Source organism: Arachis ipaensis, chromosome B6 (assembly GCF_059453495.1).
Source record: "Arachis ipaensis isolate K30076 ecotype BB chromosome B6, ASM5945349v1, whole genome shotgun sequence".
Classification (NCBI taxonomy): Eukaryota; Viridiplantae; Streptophyta; class Magnoliopsida; order Fabales; family Fabaceae; genus Arachis; species Arachis ipaensis.
In genome coordinates this window covers 96,619,474-96,637,254 of record NC_142441.1, presented here as the reverse complement: position 1 = coordinate 96,637,254, position 17,781 = coordinate 96,619,474, and the positions used below count along the sequence as shown (strand labels likewise).

Genomic DNA, 17,781 nt, shown 5'->3' with positions numbered 1-17,781 from the left:
GTTTGTATTACACTACAAGTATGTGTTAGGCGTTTATTTATAATTTATTTATTATTTTATTATTAAACGGTTTTTTCGGTTAGACCACGGTTGAACCGGTTGAACCGATGAACCAATAAACCAATAACTAAAACGGTTCGATGACCGGTCCAGTTTTCAAAACCTTGGTAGAAACTGCTATTTTAGAAACCGGACACAAACCGCTGAATCGGCTGAGAACCGGCCGGTCAAATCGGACCGGGACCCGGCCGGTTTACAAGAAACGACGCCGTTTCCTTTGTTGTAAGGAAAAAAGGGATTTCACGTGTTTGGCTCCCTTCTCCAACAGTCCAACTCCTTCCTTAGTCATCAGCAAAATGCCCTAGCCTCCACCAAAGAAAGCAAACCCTAGCCTCAACCAATCTTGTCGCCGTCTGGCGGAGTGAGAGACTGCTGCTGCCGCCTCCGTCACACTCAAGAACTTCCATCTTCATGCTATCGGCGTTCGTTACTTCTCTCTCACCATCCCCTGTTCACTCTCATCAGTCACCTGTTCGCTCTCCATCCCCTGTTCGCTCTCATCAGTCGCCTGTTCGCCGTCGTCCGTTGCGCTCAACCGTTCTCCGTCGTCCGTCGCGCTCAACCGCTCTCCGTCGTCCGTCGAAGGTCAATGTTCACTGCTAGTGCTTGTTCTTCGTGTTTTTTTTATTGTCTGTTCAGAAACCAAACCCTCTTCATGCTTGTTCTTTGATGGTTAGTGATCGTCGTTTTTTAATACTCACTATTGGTGTTTTGTTTTTCATTTGTTGATGATTATTGATTAAGTGATGTGTTGCTGTTTTGTTTTTGGTTTAATTACTCTGTTGGTCCCTATAGTTTCACCAAATTTTTAATTAGGTCCCTATACTTTTTTTCCTTTCAATTGGATCCCTACACTACTATAATTTTATAATTAAGTCCTTCCTAGTGTAAAAAATATTAGAGTTAACTGAATATTTATTCGCAAATTGAAGGTATTTATAATTAAAAACTTAATTAAATCTTTGACCGCATGCATTCTGGTAAAAATATTATGTTAATTTTAACATTTTTAACATGAAAAGGACATAATTACAAAATTAAAAGCAATGTAGGGATCCAATTGAATGGAAAAAAAGTATAGGGACCTAATTAAAAATTTGGTGAAACTATAGGGACCAACAGAGTAATTAAACCTTTGTTTTTTTACTTTGTACTTGAGTTAATTGGATGCTCTGTCAGTGCTTAGCGCTTGTTTTTGGTTGATTGGCTTTGCTCACTACTCTGGCTTGTTCTAGCCTATTCTTGATTAATTAACTCTGTTAGTGGCTTATTGATTGATGCCAAATTGGTACTGGTAAAAAGTTACTGGCTTGTTCTTGGCTTTTTTGTCTGTTGTTAAGTTTCTTGATTTTTTGCTCATTACCTCATTCAGTGCCTTTTTTTATTGTTAATCATTGTGCTGAGCTTGTTAATCAGTGGCTTATTGATTGATGCTAAATTGGCACTGATAAACTGTTTCTGGCTTGTTCTTGGCTTTTTTTATCTGTTGTTAAATTTTGTTAAAGTTTCTTGATTTTGTGCTCATTACCTCATTTAGGGCTTTTTTTTGTTGTTAATCATTGTGCTGAGCTTGTTAAAATTGGGTTAAAAACTTTGTTGCTAATGGTGAAAATTTGTATATTGTTGAATGCTGTAGGCAGAATTTGAATGTCTCTGAAGTACTTGGATTATTGAATTTGAATGTCTCTGAAGTCTGAAGTAGTGATTTGTGATTTTGAATATCTCTGATTACTTGATTATTGATTTGTGTTTTGAATCTGAAATTTGTGATAATGTTTATTGAAATTTTGTACATTTTCATTGCTAAACTCTTCAACTATGGATTGTATTATATGTTGCTAGATTTGAACTCATCAAAGTTCCCTGAATTTAAGTTCTCCTTCAGAGGCACATATTCAATTACCAGTGGAATGATAAACAATCCTGCATCACTTGGTAAACATGCATATGCCTCTAGCTAATTCAATATAAATAGTGAATTTATTTATTTTTTTAATTCTTTACTAATTCTTTTGTGCTATAAGTGATTTGTACATATCATAGTAAAATAAAAAATAACATTGGTTACAATTGTTTATTGAAAATGTGCAAACTTAAGTCATGAAAGTTGTTTGTATAATGTGAGATCTCAATGAATAAGCAGCTTTGCATTGTATTCAATGATTATTTGAACCTTCAGTATTGTCTTCTTATCTATTTTTATGCTATTAATTCATCTCTACATGTTGCTTGACGTATTCTAAAATCAATCGAAAGGCACTGTTATATCATGTCTTATCTATTTGTCAAGTATATTAGTATATTTTGTAATATTAATGTATTTATGTGATTAATTCCTATATTAAGGAGATGGATTCACCATTAGTATTACAAGGTTTGTTCAATTTGTTTGATCTTTTTTAATTCTTTACATTGGGAAAGAGATGAAAGATATATTCTTGGCTGAATGACATAGTTGTTATGAGACAAAAAATAGGTTGAGCTATATTTTAGGATGTTTATTTATAATTTATTTATTATTCTATTCTAAAACAATTTTTCCGGTTGAACCATTGATTGGACCGGTTGGATCAGTGAACCAATGAACCAATGACTAAAGCGGTTTGATGACCGGTCCGGTTTTCTGAACCTTGATAAATATTGAACATGTCGTGTGTGTCCAACTTGGTGCCAAACTAGCTTTATGCCATTCACTTTAAGTAAAGCTGGCTTAAATGTCAAATGGTGATAATCTTCTTAATATATATATATATATATATATATATATACTATCTATTAATTTTTATATATATTAAATAATTATAATCATATAATAATATTGAAATTAGAAAATAATATAAATTTGTTACAGTAAAATAATTTAAATTATCATTTTAATATAACTTTTTAATATTATAAAATTTTTTTACATAATAATTAATTTTAATAAATAAAAATATTCATATATTTTGTATTTATATAATTTAATTATTTAAGAATAAAAGATTTTGTTACTGTTTAAAGTATTGTGTATTAAAATATTATTATTTAAAGCCTTTATTTATGTACTAAAATATTTTATATTTATTAGAGTCCATCAATACTCTTCTTTTATATTAACATTATGTGCCTACAAGAAACGAAATGGGTTGGTGCAAAGGCTAGGGAATTGGATACTTCTGGTTTCGAACTTTGGTATACAGGAAAGGTGAAGAATAGGAATGGGGTTGGAATAATTGTGGATAAGCAGTGGAAGAAGGACGTAGTGGATGTCAAGAGGGTGGGAGATCGGATCATCTCTATCAAACTTGTGGTGGAGGGAGGTGCTTTCCATGTGATTAGCGCCTATGCACCGCAAGTGGGTTCGGACGAACAACACAAGATAAGGTTTTGGGAGGATCTAGAGAGTTTGGTTCAAGGCATACCTTTGGGAGATAAGATTTTCTTAGGAGGAGATTTAAATGGCCATGTTGGGAGAGAAGTGACTGGATATGGGAGTATTTACGGAGGCCATGGTTTCGAGGTGATCAATGCCGAGGGTAAAACTATTTTGGACTTTTCCTCAACCTTTGATCTTCTCATCGCAAATACATGTTTTAAAAAGAGAGACGAGCATCTTATAACCTATAAGAGTGGCATGACAAGCCCTCAAATCGACTTCTTCTTGTTGAGGAGAGTTGACCGGAAATTTTGCATTAACTGTAAAATTATCCCGGGAGAGAGTTTGACAACACAACATAGGGTGCTCGTCATGGATTTTCGCGTCGAGCAAAAGTTGAGGAAAAGACATCATACGAAGAACCCAAGGACGAGGTGGTGGCAGATGAAAAGGTGAGGAACAAAGAAGCTTCCTAAGACGGGTAGGAGAAGAGGCAAAGTGGAATGGAAATGGAAGCGCGGAAGAGATGTGGAGGGAGATGGCAGAAGTTATTAGAAGAACAGCAAAAGAAAGTTTTGGTGAATCTAAAGGAATAGGACCAAGAGACAAGGAGTCCTGGTGGTGGAATGCGAGTATACAAGAAAAGATAAAGATAAAAAGGGAATGCTTTAAAGAGTGGTCTTTATGCCGCAATGCAGATAATTGGGAAAAATATAAGGCGGCTAAGAAAGAGACAAAAGTGGCTGTAAGTGAAGCAAGAACAAGAGCATATGAGGGTCTCTACCAGTCTTTGGGCACGAAAGAAGGAGAAAAAGGTATATATAGAATCACAAAGAGTCGGGAAAGAAGAACGAGAGATTTGGATCAGGTTAAGTACATAAAGGATAAGGATGGAGAGGTGTTGGCTCAAGAGAAGATTAATGAAAGGTGGAAGAGTTACTTCTACGAGTTATTTAATGAGGGACAAAAGACTCTTCCGAGCCTTGGTCGATTATGCACAAGGGAAGAAGATCAAAACTTTTACTACTATCGAAGGATTCGAGACTTCGAGGTAAAAGAGGCTCTAAAGCAGATGAAAAATGGCAGGGCAGTAGGACCTGATAATATCCCGATTGAGGTTTGGAAGGGTCTTGGAGAAAAAGGCATCAACTGGTTAACCATGCTTTTTAATGAGATTTTAAGGTCAAAGAAGATGCCTGATGAGTGGAGAAAGAGCACCTTGGTACACCTATCTACAAGAATAAGGGGGATATACAAAGTTGTGGAAACTATAGAGGGATTAAGCTTATGAGTTATACTATGAAGTTGTGGGAAAGGGTGATAGAACGGAGGTTGAGAAAAGAGACACAAGTAACAGAGAACCAATTTGGATTTATGCTAGGCAGATCTACCACTGAAGCGATATACCTATTAAGAAGGATGATGAAAAGGTATCGTAGTAATAAAAGGGACCTACATATGGTGTTTATTGATTTGGAAAAAGCGTATGATAGGGTACCAAGGGAGGTCTTATGGAAGGTTTTAGAAAAGAGGAGAGTAAGGATTGCATATATTCGGGCAATTAAAGACATGTATGATGGGGCCACAACTAGTGTGAAGACTCAAGGTGGTGTGACAGGGGAATTCCCTATTGGTATAGGATTACACCAGGGATCATCCTTAAGTCCATACCTTTTCACATTAGTCTTGGAAGTACTCACAGAGCACATCCAAGAGCCTGTGCCATGGTGCATGCTTTTTGCCGATGATATCGTCCTTATGGGAGAGTCAGGGAAAGACCTAAATTAGAAGTTGGAGTTATGGAGAGAAGCTCTAGAAGTGTATGGTCTGCGCATAAGCCGTAGCAAGACGGAATATATGGAATGTAAGTTCAGTCTGAGAAGGGAAAACCCCAATATAGAGGTGAAGAATGGAGAAAACACCCTACGAAAAGTTAAAAGTTTTAAGTATCTTGGGTGCATCATACAGGACAATGGAGAGATTGAACAGGATGTAAACCATAGGATCCAAGCAGGTTGGTCAAAATGGTGGAGTGCATCTGGTTTTATATGCGACAAAAAAGTGCCTTTAAAACTTAAAGGTAAATTCTATCGCACCGCTATAAGATCGGCTATGCTGTATGGTACGGAGTGTTGGGCGGCTAAAGGGGAGCACGAACATAAGCTGAGTGTGGCAGAGATGAAGATGTTGAGATGGATGAGTGGTCATACGCGATTGGATAAAATAAGGAATGAAGATATAAGGGAGAGAGTTGGAGTAGCACCCATTGTGGAAAAGATAGTTGAATCGCGTCTCAGGTGGTTTGGACATGTGAGAATAAGACCGATAGAACATCCAGTCAGGAGGGTGGATGAGATTAAAGATGGACAAAGGGCGAAAGGTAGAGGAAGACCTAAGAAGACCATCCATGAGGTGGTCAAATGAGACCTACATGTAAACGGTCTCTCTGTAGACATGATACATGACAGAGCACAATGGCGTTGTTTGATTCATGTAGCCGACCCCACTTAGTGGGACAAGGCTTTGTTGTTGTTGTTGTTGTATATAAATGTGGCTCATTCAATAAGCACATAATTGTTGAACTCATTTTAGACATATCCAATTTGTTTTGGCAGTATTTTTTATTTTATTTTTTTTAATGTTCTGATAGTATTTTTTAATTTATTTATTTAATTTATTAAATCAAATTATTTATACTAATTATGAGTATTAATTAATTGATTTGATTAATTCATTAGATATTAAAACAATAAATTTACGAATAAAATAAACAACTAAAATATTTTTAACTAATAATTAAATCACATCAAATCATATGTATTAAACTAAATTTAAATAATGTGAATTAAAGACTAAACTAAAATAAAATTATTTTTTACTTATTCTTACTTATTTTTTATAATGTTTTGCGTAAGGCAGCAAAATATGGGAAAGTATGAAGAGTTAATGAAATATTTGTACAATGTGTACAATGTAGGTTTAAAGAGTATTAGAGATATAACCATTAGTGTTACCTTTTTTTCATCAGCTGAAGCTTTTGGGATGAGTGGTATCATGACATGATATTAGAGCGTTCGATCCTTGGTGAACCTATACACTAGTTTAGTTATAAAAGTTTGTGTGACGTTATTTTTTTTGTTTAGCGAATGTTGGGGCTGGTTATGGCTATGACTTATGATTATTCCTGAAGGAAATTGCCCGGTACAGTCCCATATAGTATTGTGCAGTGACATTAATGGAAGTTTGAAGCATAAAGGGCGCATAATGATTTTAAGTGGCAGAAAAGGATGGCAGTGATGGCATACGCATAAACGGAAGCTAAAGAGATTAAAAATAAGGAAAAGAAGCAATAAGCATATGAAGTGTGCCCGTACTGTAGGCACAAATGTTTATATTCATTTATAAAGTTAGAGTTTCTAAAGTGATGACTGATGAGATTGATGAGGTAATAATGGAATTGTGGAACTTCATCTCCAATATCTCAGCAGTACTATACATTACTGGTTCACAGGGGACTTTACCCTTATCTTCGTTATGAATGATTTCCCGTCAAACTCTTCCGCTTCTATTCCAATGTCCAGCGATCCTTGCTGCCCAGATTAAAGGAAAAAATTACCACACTTGCGTATGTTCATCTAAATTAGAAATTGTAATTGAAACAATGAAAACATGCAAATTATTAAACAACATCACCATCTTCGCCGATGCCATCGAAGGAGCCTTCCCCACCATGCATTGTCAATATCTGGTGCGGTTCGGCTACATGATGCCATTTTTTCCACCTCCAGATAGCCAGCTCTAAACCCACCCCACCTTTGACGATGAAGATTCAATCATCAACCACCACAACAGCATGTCCCCCCTCACCATCGTTTTTTCGCTTCTGACACCACTCCGCCAATTCACTACTTCGCCAAGACACAATACCAGCCTAATTGATTTAATCTGGTTCCAACGACCTGGCGCTACAACTGGCTTTTATGAACTTCAGAAACCAACTAGCCATGGATCCTTGTTCTCGAGCTGGTCATTTACGTCAATTCATTATCAAACTCAAGGATTTTTTTTGACATTTCGTACTTCACTACACGATAACAATAAGCTCGGCAACTTGTTCGTACCTACCATACCATGTTCCTCTCTTTTTGACTGGTACATTGGATAATTTTCCTATGATTTATGATGCACTGACATGAATATGGGATAGTATAGGAATTATGATTTATGATGCACTGACATGAATATGGGACACGATACAATGCAACACGTTACACGCGAATTTAAAATTTTTATAAAATATGGGACACGGCATATATATAAATATAAAATACTTTTTTAGATAAATTATAATGGTATTTTAGTATTTTATTGATATTAAAATATAAATTAATTTTTTAATTATTTTTAATATTTTTTAATTATATAAAGTATTTAAAATATTTTTTATTTTAATAATTAATAATATGTATTATTTCTAAACTCATTTCAAGAATACATGTTAAGAATAAGGATGGATACACTGACACGTGATGATATTTAAGTGTGTCCGCGGCTAGGGCTGCACACGGATCGGATCGGATCGGATATAGGTATAGCCTAAAATTCTATCCGATCCGCACTGTACTCATCGGATCGGATCGGATACGATATCCGCATTTTTTTAGGTCGGATCCGATCCGATCCGATCCGCATACTTGCGGATCGGATCGGATATCGGGTATATCCGCATAATTAAAAAAAAAAACTATTTTAAGATTCTATTTGACTATTTTTACAAAAAAAATCCAAAAAATTCATTTTTTATCTGTTTAAGCCTATTTACTCCTAAAATATTATCAATAATAGTTCTTTTGAATAACAAAAACAAAATAATAACACAATATTTAAGTTTAATTATTCTAAGTTGAAGTACAACATAAAAAATTAAAAATAAAATATCATAAAATTCATAAATAACACACTAAAATTCATATCACATTAGGGTTTATTTTCTTAAACTATGCTATTTATATGTGATGTGCGGATATGCGAATTTGCCGATCGGATCCGCGGATATCACTGCCAAATCCGCAATCCGATCCGATCCGATGGCTCTGCGGGATCGGATAATATCCGCAAAATTCGGATCGGATGCGGATAATTACCGCGGATATGCGGATATTATCCGATCCATGTGCAGCCCTATCCGCGGCAGGGGTGGCAATATGTACCCTACCCGCGGGTACCCAATCCGATCCCACCCGATCGGGTAGGGTTGCCAACCCGATTCGCAGCGGGTAGGGTAGGGTGCAGGTAGGGTTCTCGTGCGGGTCGGGTAGGGTGCAAGTTGAGCCTCAACCCTACCCGACCAACCTGCACTCTATATATGTTTATGATATATACTTATATAAAAATATGTTTTAAGTAGATGTTGAATCAAAGACCTCTCACTAAATGCAAAAGATCCTTAACCACTAAAAGAAAATCATTTATTGATAATTTAATATTTTTTTTTACATAAAAATTAGTTTTATTTTAAATTATCATCAAGTTATATAATAATATTGTATATTTTTTGTAACCCGCGGGTAGGGTCGGGTACCCGCAGGTTAAGAGCGGGTAGGGTTAGGGTTGGGATATTCTCAACCCGCAAGTAGGATATAATTGAGTTTATATAAAAATCTCAACCCGCGGGTAAGGTTAGGGTTGGATCCAGACCCTACCCTACCCTACCCATTACCACTCCTAATCCGCGGACACAGCAAATCATATAAGTACAGCGACACAAATAGAAAATCATCTTTATCAGATGAGACATGTACAGAAACATTGTGTTCAGAAACACTAATAAAAAATACAATTTATTTTTTATTTTTTTATTATTCTTATTAATTTTTTATAATCATAATTTTTATTATTTTATTTTTCTTTTTATTTTTTTAAATTAAAAAAATAAGAATAAATTAAATTTTTATAATTTGTTCTTCTCTATCTTTTGTCTTTTCTTGTGTCTTAGAATAAAGTTGAAGTGGAGTGCTACTTGATAGCTGTTATCCAAACCATCCAAGAACATAAATAGCAAAACAATTGGAAGATCATCATCATACAAAAGAAGTCTTTTCTATTCCGAGGACATGCATATGTATGATATTTCTTCCTAAATTAATGACCTAACTATATTTTTGGACCAGAAAATAATGATCATAATTTAGTAGCGAAGGAAACACCTTCCTGTGCCAGTTGATCCTGATTTTCTGCTGGAGGCTGGACTTTGGCAGCTTTGGCAATAGCCTTGTTCTCCTCTGGGGTTCCACCTTCCAAGAATACTCCAAAGACTTTGCCATCTTTAATCCAATATGTTCCAAACTTTGGCTTTGCTGATTTTGGATCTCTGTCTCCAAATACCACTGCCTCTCCAACATTGTCACCATAGAATTGCCATGACAGGTCAAATGCGCGAGAGTAGAAGTATGGAAGGTAGTCGTACTCCTCTATTGTTTCCCCATTCTCTTTTGCCTTGATGGCCTACATCAAGTAATCCATTCTTACAAAATGAATTGTTCTGTTGATGCTACTATAGTGATACATTCAAGGCCAGGATTGACAGTTAAATGTGCTAACCTTTACAGCCTGCTCGGCTGATTTGCGAGCATGATCGACATGTTCAACTCTTCTCACATCACCATACATTTTCATAGGGAAAGTAGCCACGTCTCCAACAGCATAAACATCATCTACACTTGTTTTGAAGAAGGCATCAGTCTGTAACCATTAACACAATTTCATCATGGTCTATTGTTGACAATAAAACATTGTTAGCACATTTTAGGAACAAACAAAAACTGCCATAAGCCTCTCTAGATTTGAATTTGACTCTCAAACCTTGATTCCGCCTTTGTCCTCTTCAACTTTCCCTTTAAACAAATTTGTTAGAGGCTTTGCTCCCACGCCTACAACAACAATATCAGCTTCCAAAACTCTTCCATCTTTCAACTTTACTTCTTTTACCTGAATTGTGTATAGAAATCATGCTAAGTTTGATTAGCAACTTCAAAGTTCAAATCATCCTTTTAGAAAAAAATTACAATAGGGCAGAGATCGCAGGCAACATTACCTCTCCATTGGAATTAGCAGTGAAACCAGCAGCAACAGTTCCTTTAATGATTGTCACCCCCTTATTTTTTGCATAGTATTCCTCATAGAAAGCAGCTATCTCGGAGGTAAAAAGTCTTGGCACTGCAACATCATTTATATTATTACAGCTACAAATCAAGAGATATGCTAAGAAAGCTTTAATAAGTTGGTGTACTCTTTCTTTTTAGAATCCTTTTAAAAGATTTTTTAATAAGTCGAGGTACGACCTATAAAATCAGCATGATCAAGTCCTAGTGGATTTTACCATGTTATATTCTTTTTGTCTTAGCTCTTGGAGAATCCTCGATTTTTTTTTTTTTTAGATATTCAATACCTGTCCCATTCATTTGAATATTGAACTCTTATTCAGTTATTCAAATACAAAGAAACAACCAAATATCCACTCATTATTACCAAATATTCAGTTATTTACTTACTACACCAAGGTTCAGGGTAGACCATTGTAACATCAATATTGTTTAGCCTCAAAATTGCACTAAGCTCTAGACCAATGTATCCTCCTCCAACAATCACAGCTTTCCCATTATTCTTTGCTTTGATTGCCTCGTACAATCTTTCAGCATCATCAATCTCCCTCAGGTAAAAGATATTTTTAGAATCAGCCCCTTCTACACCAAAATCTGTCAACTTTATAACCTTCAATTAAAAGGGGAAAAAAGTGTAAAGTATTAGCATGATGATAAAGAGTGTGAAATTTGGACAACAAAATTTCAACTTCTTTTCTGATATACACAATGATCCTTACTGCTGAGCCTGTTGCAATAATTAAAGTCTGGTACTCTATTGTTTCTCCATTAGCACTGCTCAAAGACTTTGCAGCAAGGTCTGCTTTCACTATTTCTGTGCTAAGAATTAACTCTATCCCTGTAATCATTAGTTAAATTTGAATGATTATATAGTTGTTAACGTCAATATTGATTCATAAAATGGTAAAATTGTTGTATATTAAGATCATAGGTCTCAATTAAAATCACCTTGTTGTTGGTACCACTCAGGAGCCAACCTTTCTCCCCCACTTCCAACACATACATGGAATCCAGGAAGTCTAGCAGGTGCTGCAAAATGGAACAGTGCCATTATATACAAATTGATGAGGCAAACAAGGTATTTGAAAAATAAAAATAGTTTTCTTTAAAATTAATCTTAAAAATGATTAGGAAAAATTGCAAAAGGGACTTTTTAAGTCACCCAATGGAAGAGTGATCAACCATCTTGTACCATTTTTTTGGTTTTTTGGGCAGAAAGACTATTAGACTACCTTGAAAAGGAAGTTTATAAGAAAAGAAATTTAGGAAAAGAAAAAAGGGAATGGCTGGGTTTATTTTAATTAACCTCAATTTCCACCCTAATATTTTACTGAGTTTGTTTTAAAAACTCGAACTTGGTCTTAAACTAATATGACATGAATTGGATTAAACCGAGTCAATCTAATATATAATTAATATATACTGTAAATTTTTTTTTTATAGTAAATTAATAAACTCTTCTATTTAAAGATTAAATCTAACAAATATTAAGTATAATATTTATACTAAAATAAATTTTTTTAAAATAAAAATAATTCTAAATAATATAAAAAATATTAAGGCTAGAATATATTTTTTGTCCCTGAAGTTTGGTAAAGGTTTTAAGAACTTTATATTTTATTTTGTTTCAATTTTGTCCCAAAAATTTTCAATTTGTATCAAATATATTCTTAATAGCTAAATTTTCAAAAAATTTAAGATTAATCAAATAATAATGCATGAAAATTATGCTTGATTTGGTTATTTTGAACGTTGTTCTTATGAAATTGTTATTGAATTAGTTCTAACTTTTTTGAAAAATTAGCATCTAAGGGTATATTTGATGTAAATAAAAAACTTTTGAGACAAAATTAAAACAAAATAAAATTTTAGGGGTATTGTTGAAATTTTTGTTAAAGACAAAAAATATACTTTATCTAAATATTAAATGAATAATAAGAATATAAAATTTTACTATTAATTTTATAGTAAAATATATATTTTATTATTTAAACATAACTTGAGGTCCAGTTTGGGTAAACAACTTAATTAAACTCCTTTTTGATAAAATAACTTAAATAATAAATGATTATATTAAAAATAGCTTATAAATAAATTATTTTATATTTATATTTTTAACTTTAAAAATACTTATTTTATAAAAATATGATAAAAAATAATAATATTTTTTTTTAACTTTTCTATAAACTCTATCTACTTTGACCTAAATTCATTCCGAAAATTTTATCAAATAAAAATAATACATCCGGACTTAATTCAAATAAATTCGGGCCAGACCTTATATTGAAGAGTGAAGACCCTTAATACTACAAACAGCAATATATAGAAACTCACACTCTGGAAAAAGAAAACCTTTGCTGAGAGCTGGGCGTTCATAAGGTGCCACCTATGTTAAAAAAAAATACAAACAGTTAAATTATTTGCTCAATAATTTATTATGTCACAAACTATCCAAACATAAACATTTGATTGGATGACTTTATATAGTAATTATGCCAATTGTTTCGATAATTTTCTGAAATAAAAATGCAATATATATTCTAAAATCAGACTGAGTATTTATATATAAATATATATAATATATAATTTATTATAATATATATTTTATATATTTTAGATAAATAACTGATTTAATAATTTATTTTTGTTAACACGTAATATAGTTATTTTTAAAATTAGAGAATAAATTATTATCTTTCATGTATTATTTTATAATAGGTCTGTTTTTTATATTTTTAACACATGAAATTATTACACATTTAATTAATCCAACACATTGTTAAAGGTTGAATAAAAATAAGCTTTTAAAATACACATTAAACGTATTCTAGGGTTAGAAATTGTAGTTTTGAAAATTGTAATAGTATTAGTCATGCTTTTGCTTCATATACTGATATAATTAGGATGGCAAAAAAATAAAAATAAAAAATAAAAAGTAAAAGCGGGTATCCGCATAAATTACCTGTAAGGCTGTAACGGGAGGCTTATCAGGGATTCACAAAATTTTCACAGGGATGGTCGGATGGATATCCATCCTAGTGAATAAATGAGAAGGGAGACGAAGTAAAGGCACCCATCTTAGGGGGACTTGTTAAATTTCCGTGAACAATAAATTTGCTAAAATGTTCTTTCTTATGTATATTGGTATTTGGTAACGCGTTTTTTTTTTTTTAATTTTCTTTTAATGTGTACGTGGATATTTACTGTGTATGTGAATTATGTTAAATTTATGTTTGTATTGTGTTTTAATATATTAAATATAGATTAACTATAATGAATTATGTTATAGTTTTGTATTATTTTTAATTTTTTTAAAATTAATATCTTTATATATCTATAGAGATATTTTTTTTAATAAAAAAAGAAAAAGAAAAATAGGACAGAGCCGAGAGCATTTTTTCTATAAGGGGATGGGAGATAGAGAAAGGGTACCTACCGCATGGCACATCTTACTTGAATTTGTTAGAGTAAAGTTATTTAATGATAATATTTATTCACAATTTTTTAAAAATATATATTTTTTTGTGAATTTTTACTCTTTGTAAAATAAATTAAAATTTAAAAAAAAAGTTGTTTAACAAAATTATATGTATGATACAAAAATATTCTTCAATCTTAAACATAAAAATGTCATTCAATTTAAAAGTATATATATATATTCTTTAGCTTAAGACTATTTTTGTGTTATCTAATATAATTTTTCTTTATTTATTTAGCTTTGTAACATCTGAAGGACCTAGAAATAATATCAGCAAAATTTTAAATGAGGTTGCATTCTTAAAAATTATCAAGGCAAAATCATTCAACAGTTAAAAGAATTAGATACGATAATTTTTTTAGCTAAAAAAATTTGGAAAAGAAATTTAATTCATTGTACATAAATTATTTTTATTTATTCATCTTAATTATTTAAGTTTGTCTTTTAGATTTAAAAACTCACCAAATTAAAAGATTTGTTTGTTTTTATATTCAAATCGAACTTAAATTTGTTTTTAAATTCAAATTATACTCAAATTTTATTTTTACTATTATATCATACTTTTATCTTTTCATGTCTTTATTCTTTCTATCCGTATCTTAAACCAATAATTATTTTTTAAAATGTTGTTTGTATTATCTTAGCTATTATAAGTCATATTATGGATACTTTAGACTGATAGTACGGTGAATGTGAATACAATAGGTCTACTTATATTCTTACAAAAACTTTTAAGTGTTCAAGTTATGGTAGTCTTCTTTTATTCATAACTCCAAAATTTTTTATTTTTTTTAATTTAAAGTCTAATAACAGTGGATTAAATATTGAATAAGTCTATATTTAATTTTTTTTATGATAATTTTTGTTATTAAGCAGGTACTGAATCAAGCTTGTTGTCATTGATGATTATGACTGTGCATGTTTTGTAGTCTTTGATAAGGAGGCAAAACAAATATTAAAAAAGAGTTGTGTAGAGATACTTGATCCACTCCTAATGATAAGTTTTAACCAGTATATATTTATTTCTAGAAACATTAACGGAGGTATTTTTAATGACATTTTTTTTATATTTTTTTTATTATTAATATGTTAAATGATACCCTACAGAAAGAAGATCTATCAAATACACCTACACTTTTACTCAACCTAATTGATAAGATATTTCTCTTTATCGTTGAAGTTTAAATATCTGATAATTCACATTTTTTACCTTCTTATAAAGTTAGAAAGATGTCTGATAGGGGTGATCATGGTTATCGGGTGCCCGATTACTCGTCCGAACCCGAACCGAACCAATTAAATTAGTTCTGAAATCAATGGGTAATCGGGTCCAATTCGAACCAAACCAATGACTCTCTCTAGTAATTGGTCCGAGTAACGGTTCTAGGGATGCAGAACCCAAATCAACCCGTGGATCCGACCATGTGTTAATTAAATGAAAAAATAAAAATTTAAAATATATATGCCTTTTGATATGTTTGGATTTTAATGTGTTTAGTTTTTAATATGTTTGGTGTTTAACATGTTTGGATTATTTCTATTGATTTTACATGTTTATTGTATTTACAGAATTTTTAAGATAAAAATTTTATTTTTTTTATGAATTTCTGTTTCATTTGGTACCCAATTATCCGAATTGAACCAATCCGTTCTTAATCGATTTGGTTTGATTCAGGTACATAAATAAAAAAATATAAATTCGAACCAAACCGAACCAATTACAATTCAATTGGTTCGGTTCTAATTTCACCCCAAACCCGAACCAACTTAACCTGTGATCACCCCTAATATCTGATGTTGTGGGCCTCATAAATAAATTTAGAGAGACTCACTCTATTCAAATCGTGGGTATATTTATAATTGTAATTTCAATTAAAAATTAATTAATTTTTTGATTCTTTGGCCATTGCTAATATCTAATTTATATAAAATAATTAATAATTAATTATAATTTTAGGATGTTGACTACATTAGTAGTTTGCTTCCAACCTCAAGGACATCCTTAGTCATTGAAGGAGAAGAAATAAAAGGTGCAAAGATAATTATTCAAAAAATATTATTGAGTTAAAATAAAATGTAAATGATGTCTTTAATTTAACATAGAATTTTGTACATAATTTATTGATTGAATTCTCCAATAAAATTTCGGACAATAGTAAATTTGAGGTGTTGAAAAATGCTATTACGTCAATCAAACGATAAAATTCTATTACGCCAATCAAACGACTATCTTCGGAGTCTGAAGATTCGAAAGCAGAAAGGATACCTCTTATACGATAATCAAGAAATAGAATAAAAATTAAGAATTTGAATACACATATTTTAGAATTCTTTTTTAGAATTTATCTAATAGAATAATATCAAACACATCTGTTTGTTTTGGTGAAAACATTATTTTTTTTTGAGTTGTTATTTTTTTTTTGTTTTTTTATGTTTGGAATTTAATTTTTTTAACAATATAAATTAGAATTATTTGGTTATTACTTATAATTTTATTTTTCAATTCACACCATTGATATTTTATTAATTTATAATTTAGTATTTGATGTCATAAAATGTTAAACTTTTAATATGAACTATTTTTGATACAATTAAATTAATTATTAATTTTTAATGTATTTTTGTTTAAAAAAATATGATTCTAATTTCTAATTGCTAATTAAAACATTGTATTTAAAATTTTAAATTTAAAATACAATTTTATTTAAATTTTTAAGTAAGCATATGCATCTAAAAATATTTTAAAAAAATTTACATAATTTAAAAATAAATATGATAACTACAAAAGATTATATTAAATTAAATGAAATTACATATATATTTTGTTAAAATATAAAATTATTTATTTTTTCAGTTATATACATTTTTATTTTTTCAAGTCTCTTTTTCTATGATTCAAATAATGTATATAACTGAAAAAAATAAATAATCTTATATTTATAGTAACAATGATAGTATTATAAAATATGTAATTTCATTCCGTTTAATATAATCTTATAACTTTTTTTCAGTTATATATAGTGTTATATATAATTTCATTTTATTTAATTTATTTTTCAGTACGTTTATTATATAATAATAACGATAGTGTTATACTAAATTTAAAAATTTTTTTATTATAAAATATTATTTTTAATTTATCATATCAAATTAAAATATAAATCTGTAGATCGCACAGATTTAACACTAGTAATAACACAAATATTTGTAACATAAAATTTCTCGATCGTAAAATATTAATAAAGCGTACCGCTTCTTTGGAAATGATGGCCAACTCCCCGGACTTAAGTCCCTGTTTGGAAAACTCCCTCGCTGCGTAACCCTGTTATCTTGTTAAAGAATGCGTTAAACGACTAATAAAACACGAACTCTAAGTATGACGAGACATTAATTAATTAATTGATCAAGGGAGGGAGAGAACTAACGGCGGCAACTCCTCCTCCAAGAATGACATACTTGAAGCTTTTTGCCATTTTGTTGTGAGATCAGAGAACAGAGATTGATGATAGTGTTTGTAACTGTAAGTATCAATTAGAAGAGTTCATTATTAATACGAAGCAATGTATAATGTTGAATATAATTATCTAGAGAACTGGGATGCATTTTATTCGCTTCATTGACTCAGCATTCTCTTACCTTTTTAGTTTTCGTTTTGTTTATTTATTTTGTTTATCTCACGAAACTTGTACACTTCTTTTGCAATTTTTAGACCAAACTTGTAAAAT

General features: G+C 31.3%; 1 protein-coding gene across 1 annotated transcript; it reads right to left on the bottom strand.

Annotated features, from left to right (window-relative positions):
* Nucleotides 1-9,598: 9,598 nt before the first annotated feature.
* LOC107648266 (monodehydroascorbate reductase-like) lies at nucleotides 9,599-17,529 on the bottom strand. The gene is made up of 10 exons (XM_021104561.2): nucleotides 17,482-17,529; nucleotides 17,307-17,378; nucleotides 12,913-12,964; nucleotides 11,527-11,607; nucleotides 11,298-11,416; nucleotides 10,969-11,188; nucleotides 10,512-10,633; nucleotides 10,280-10,405; nucleotides 10,019-10,159; nucleotides 9,599-9,922 (listed from the first exon to the last, which is right to left on the bottom strand). Exons 1-10 carry the CDS (start codon nucleotides 17,527-17,529, stop codon nucleotides 9,599-9,601), a joined length of 1,305 nt encoding a protein of 434 aa, XP_020960220.2.
* Nucleotides 17,530-17,781: the final 252 nt, after the last annotated feature.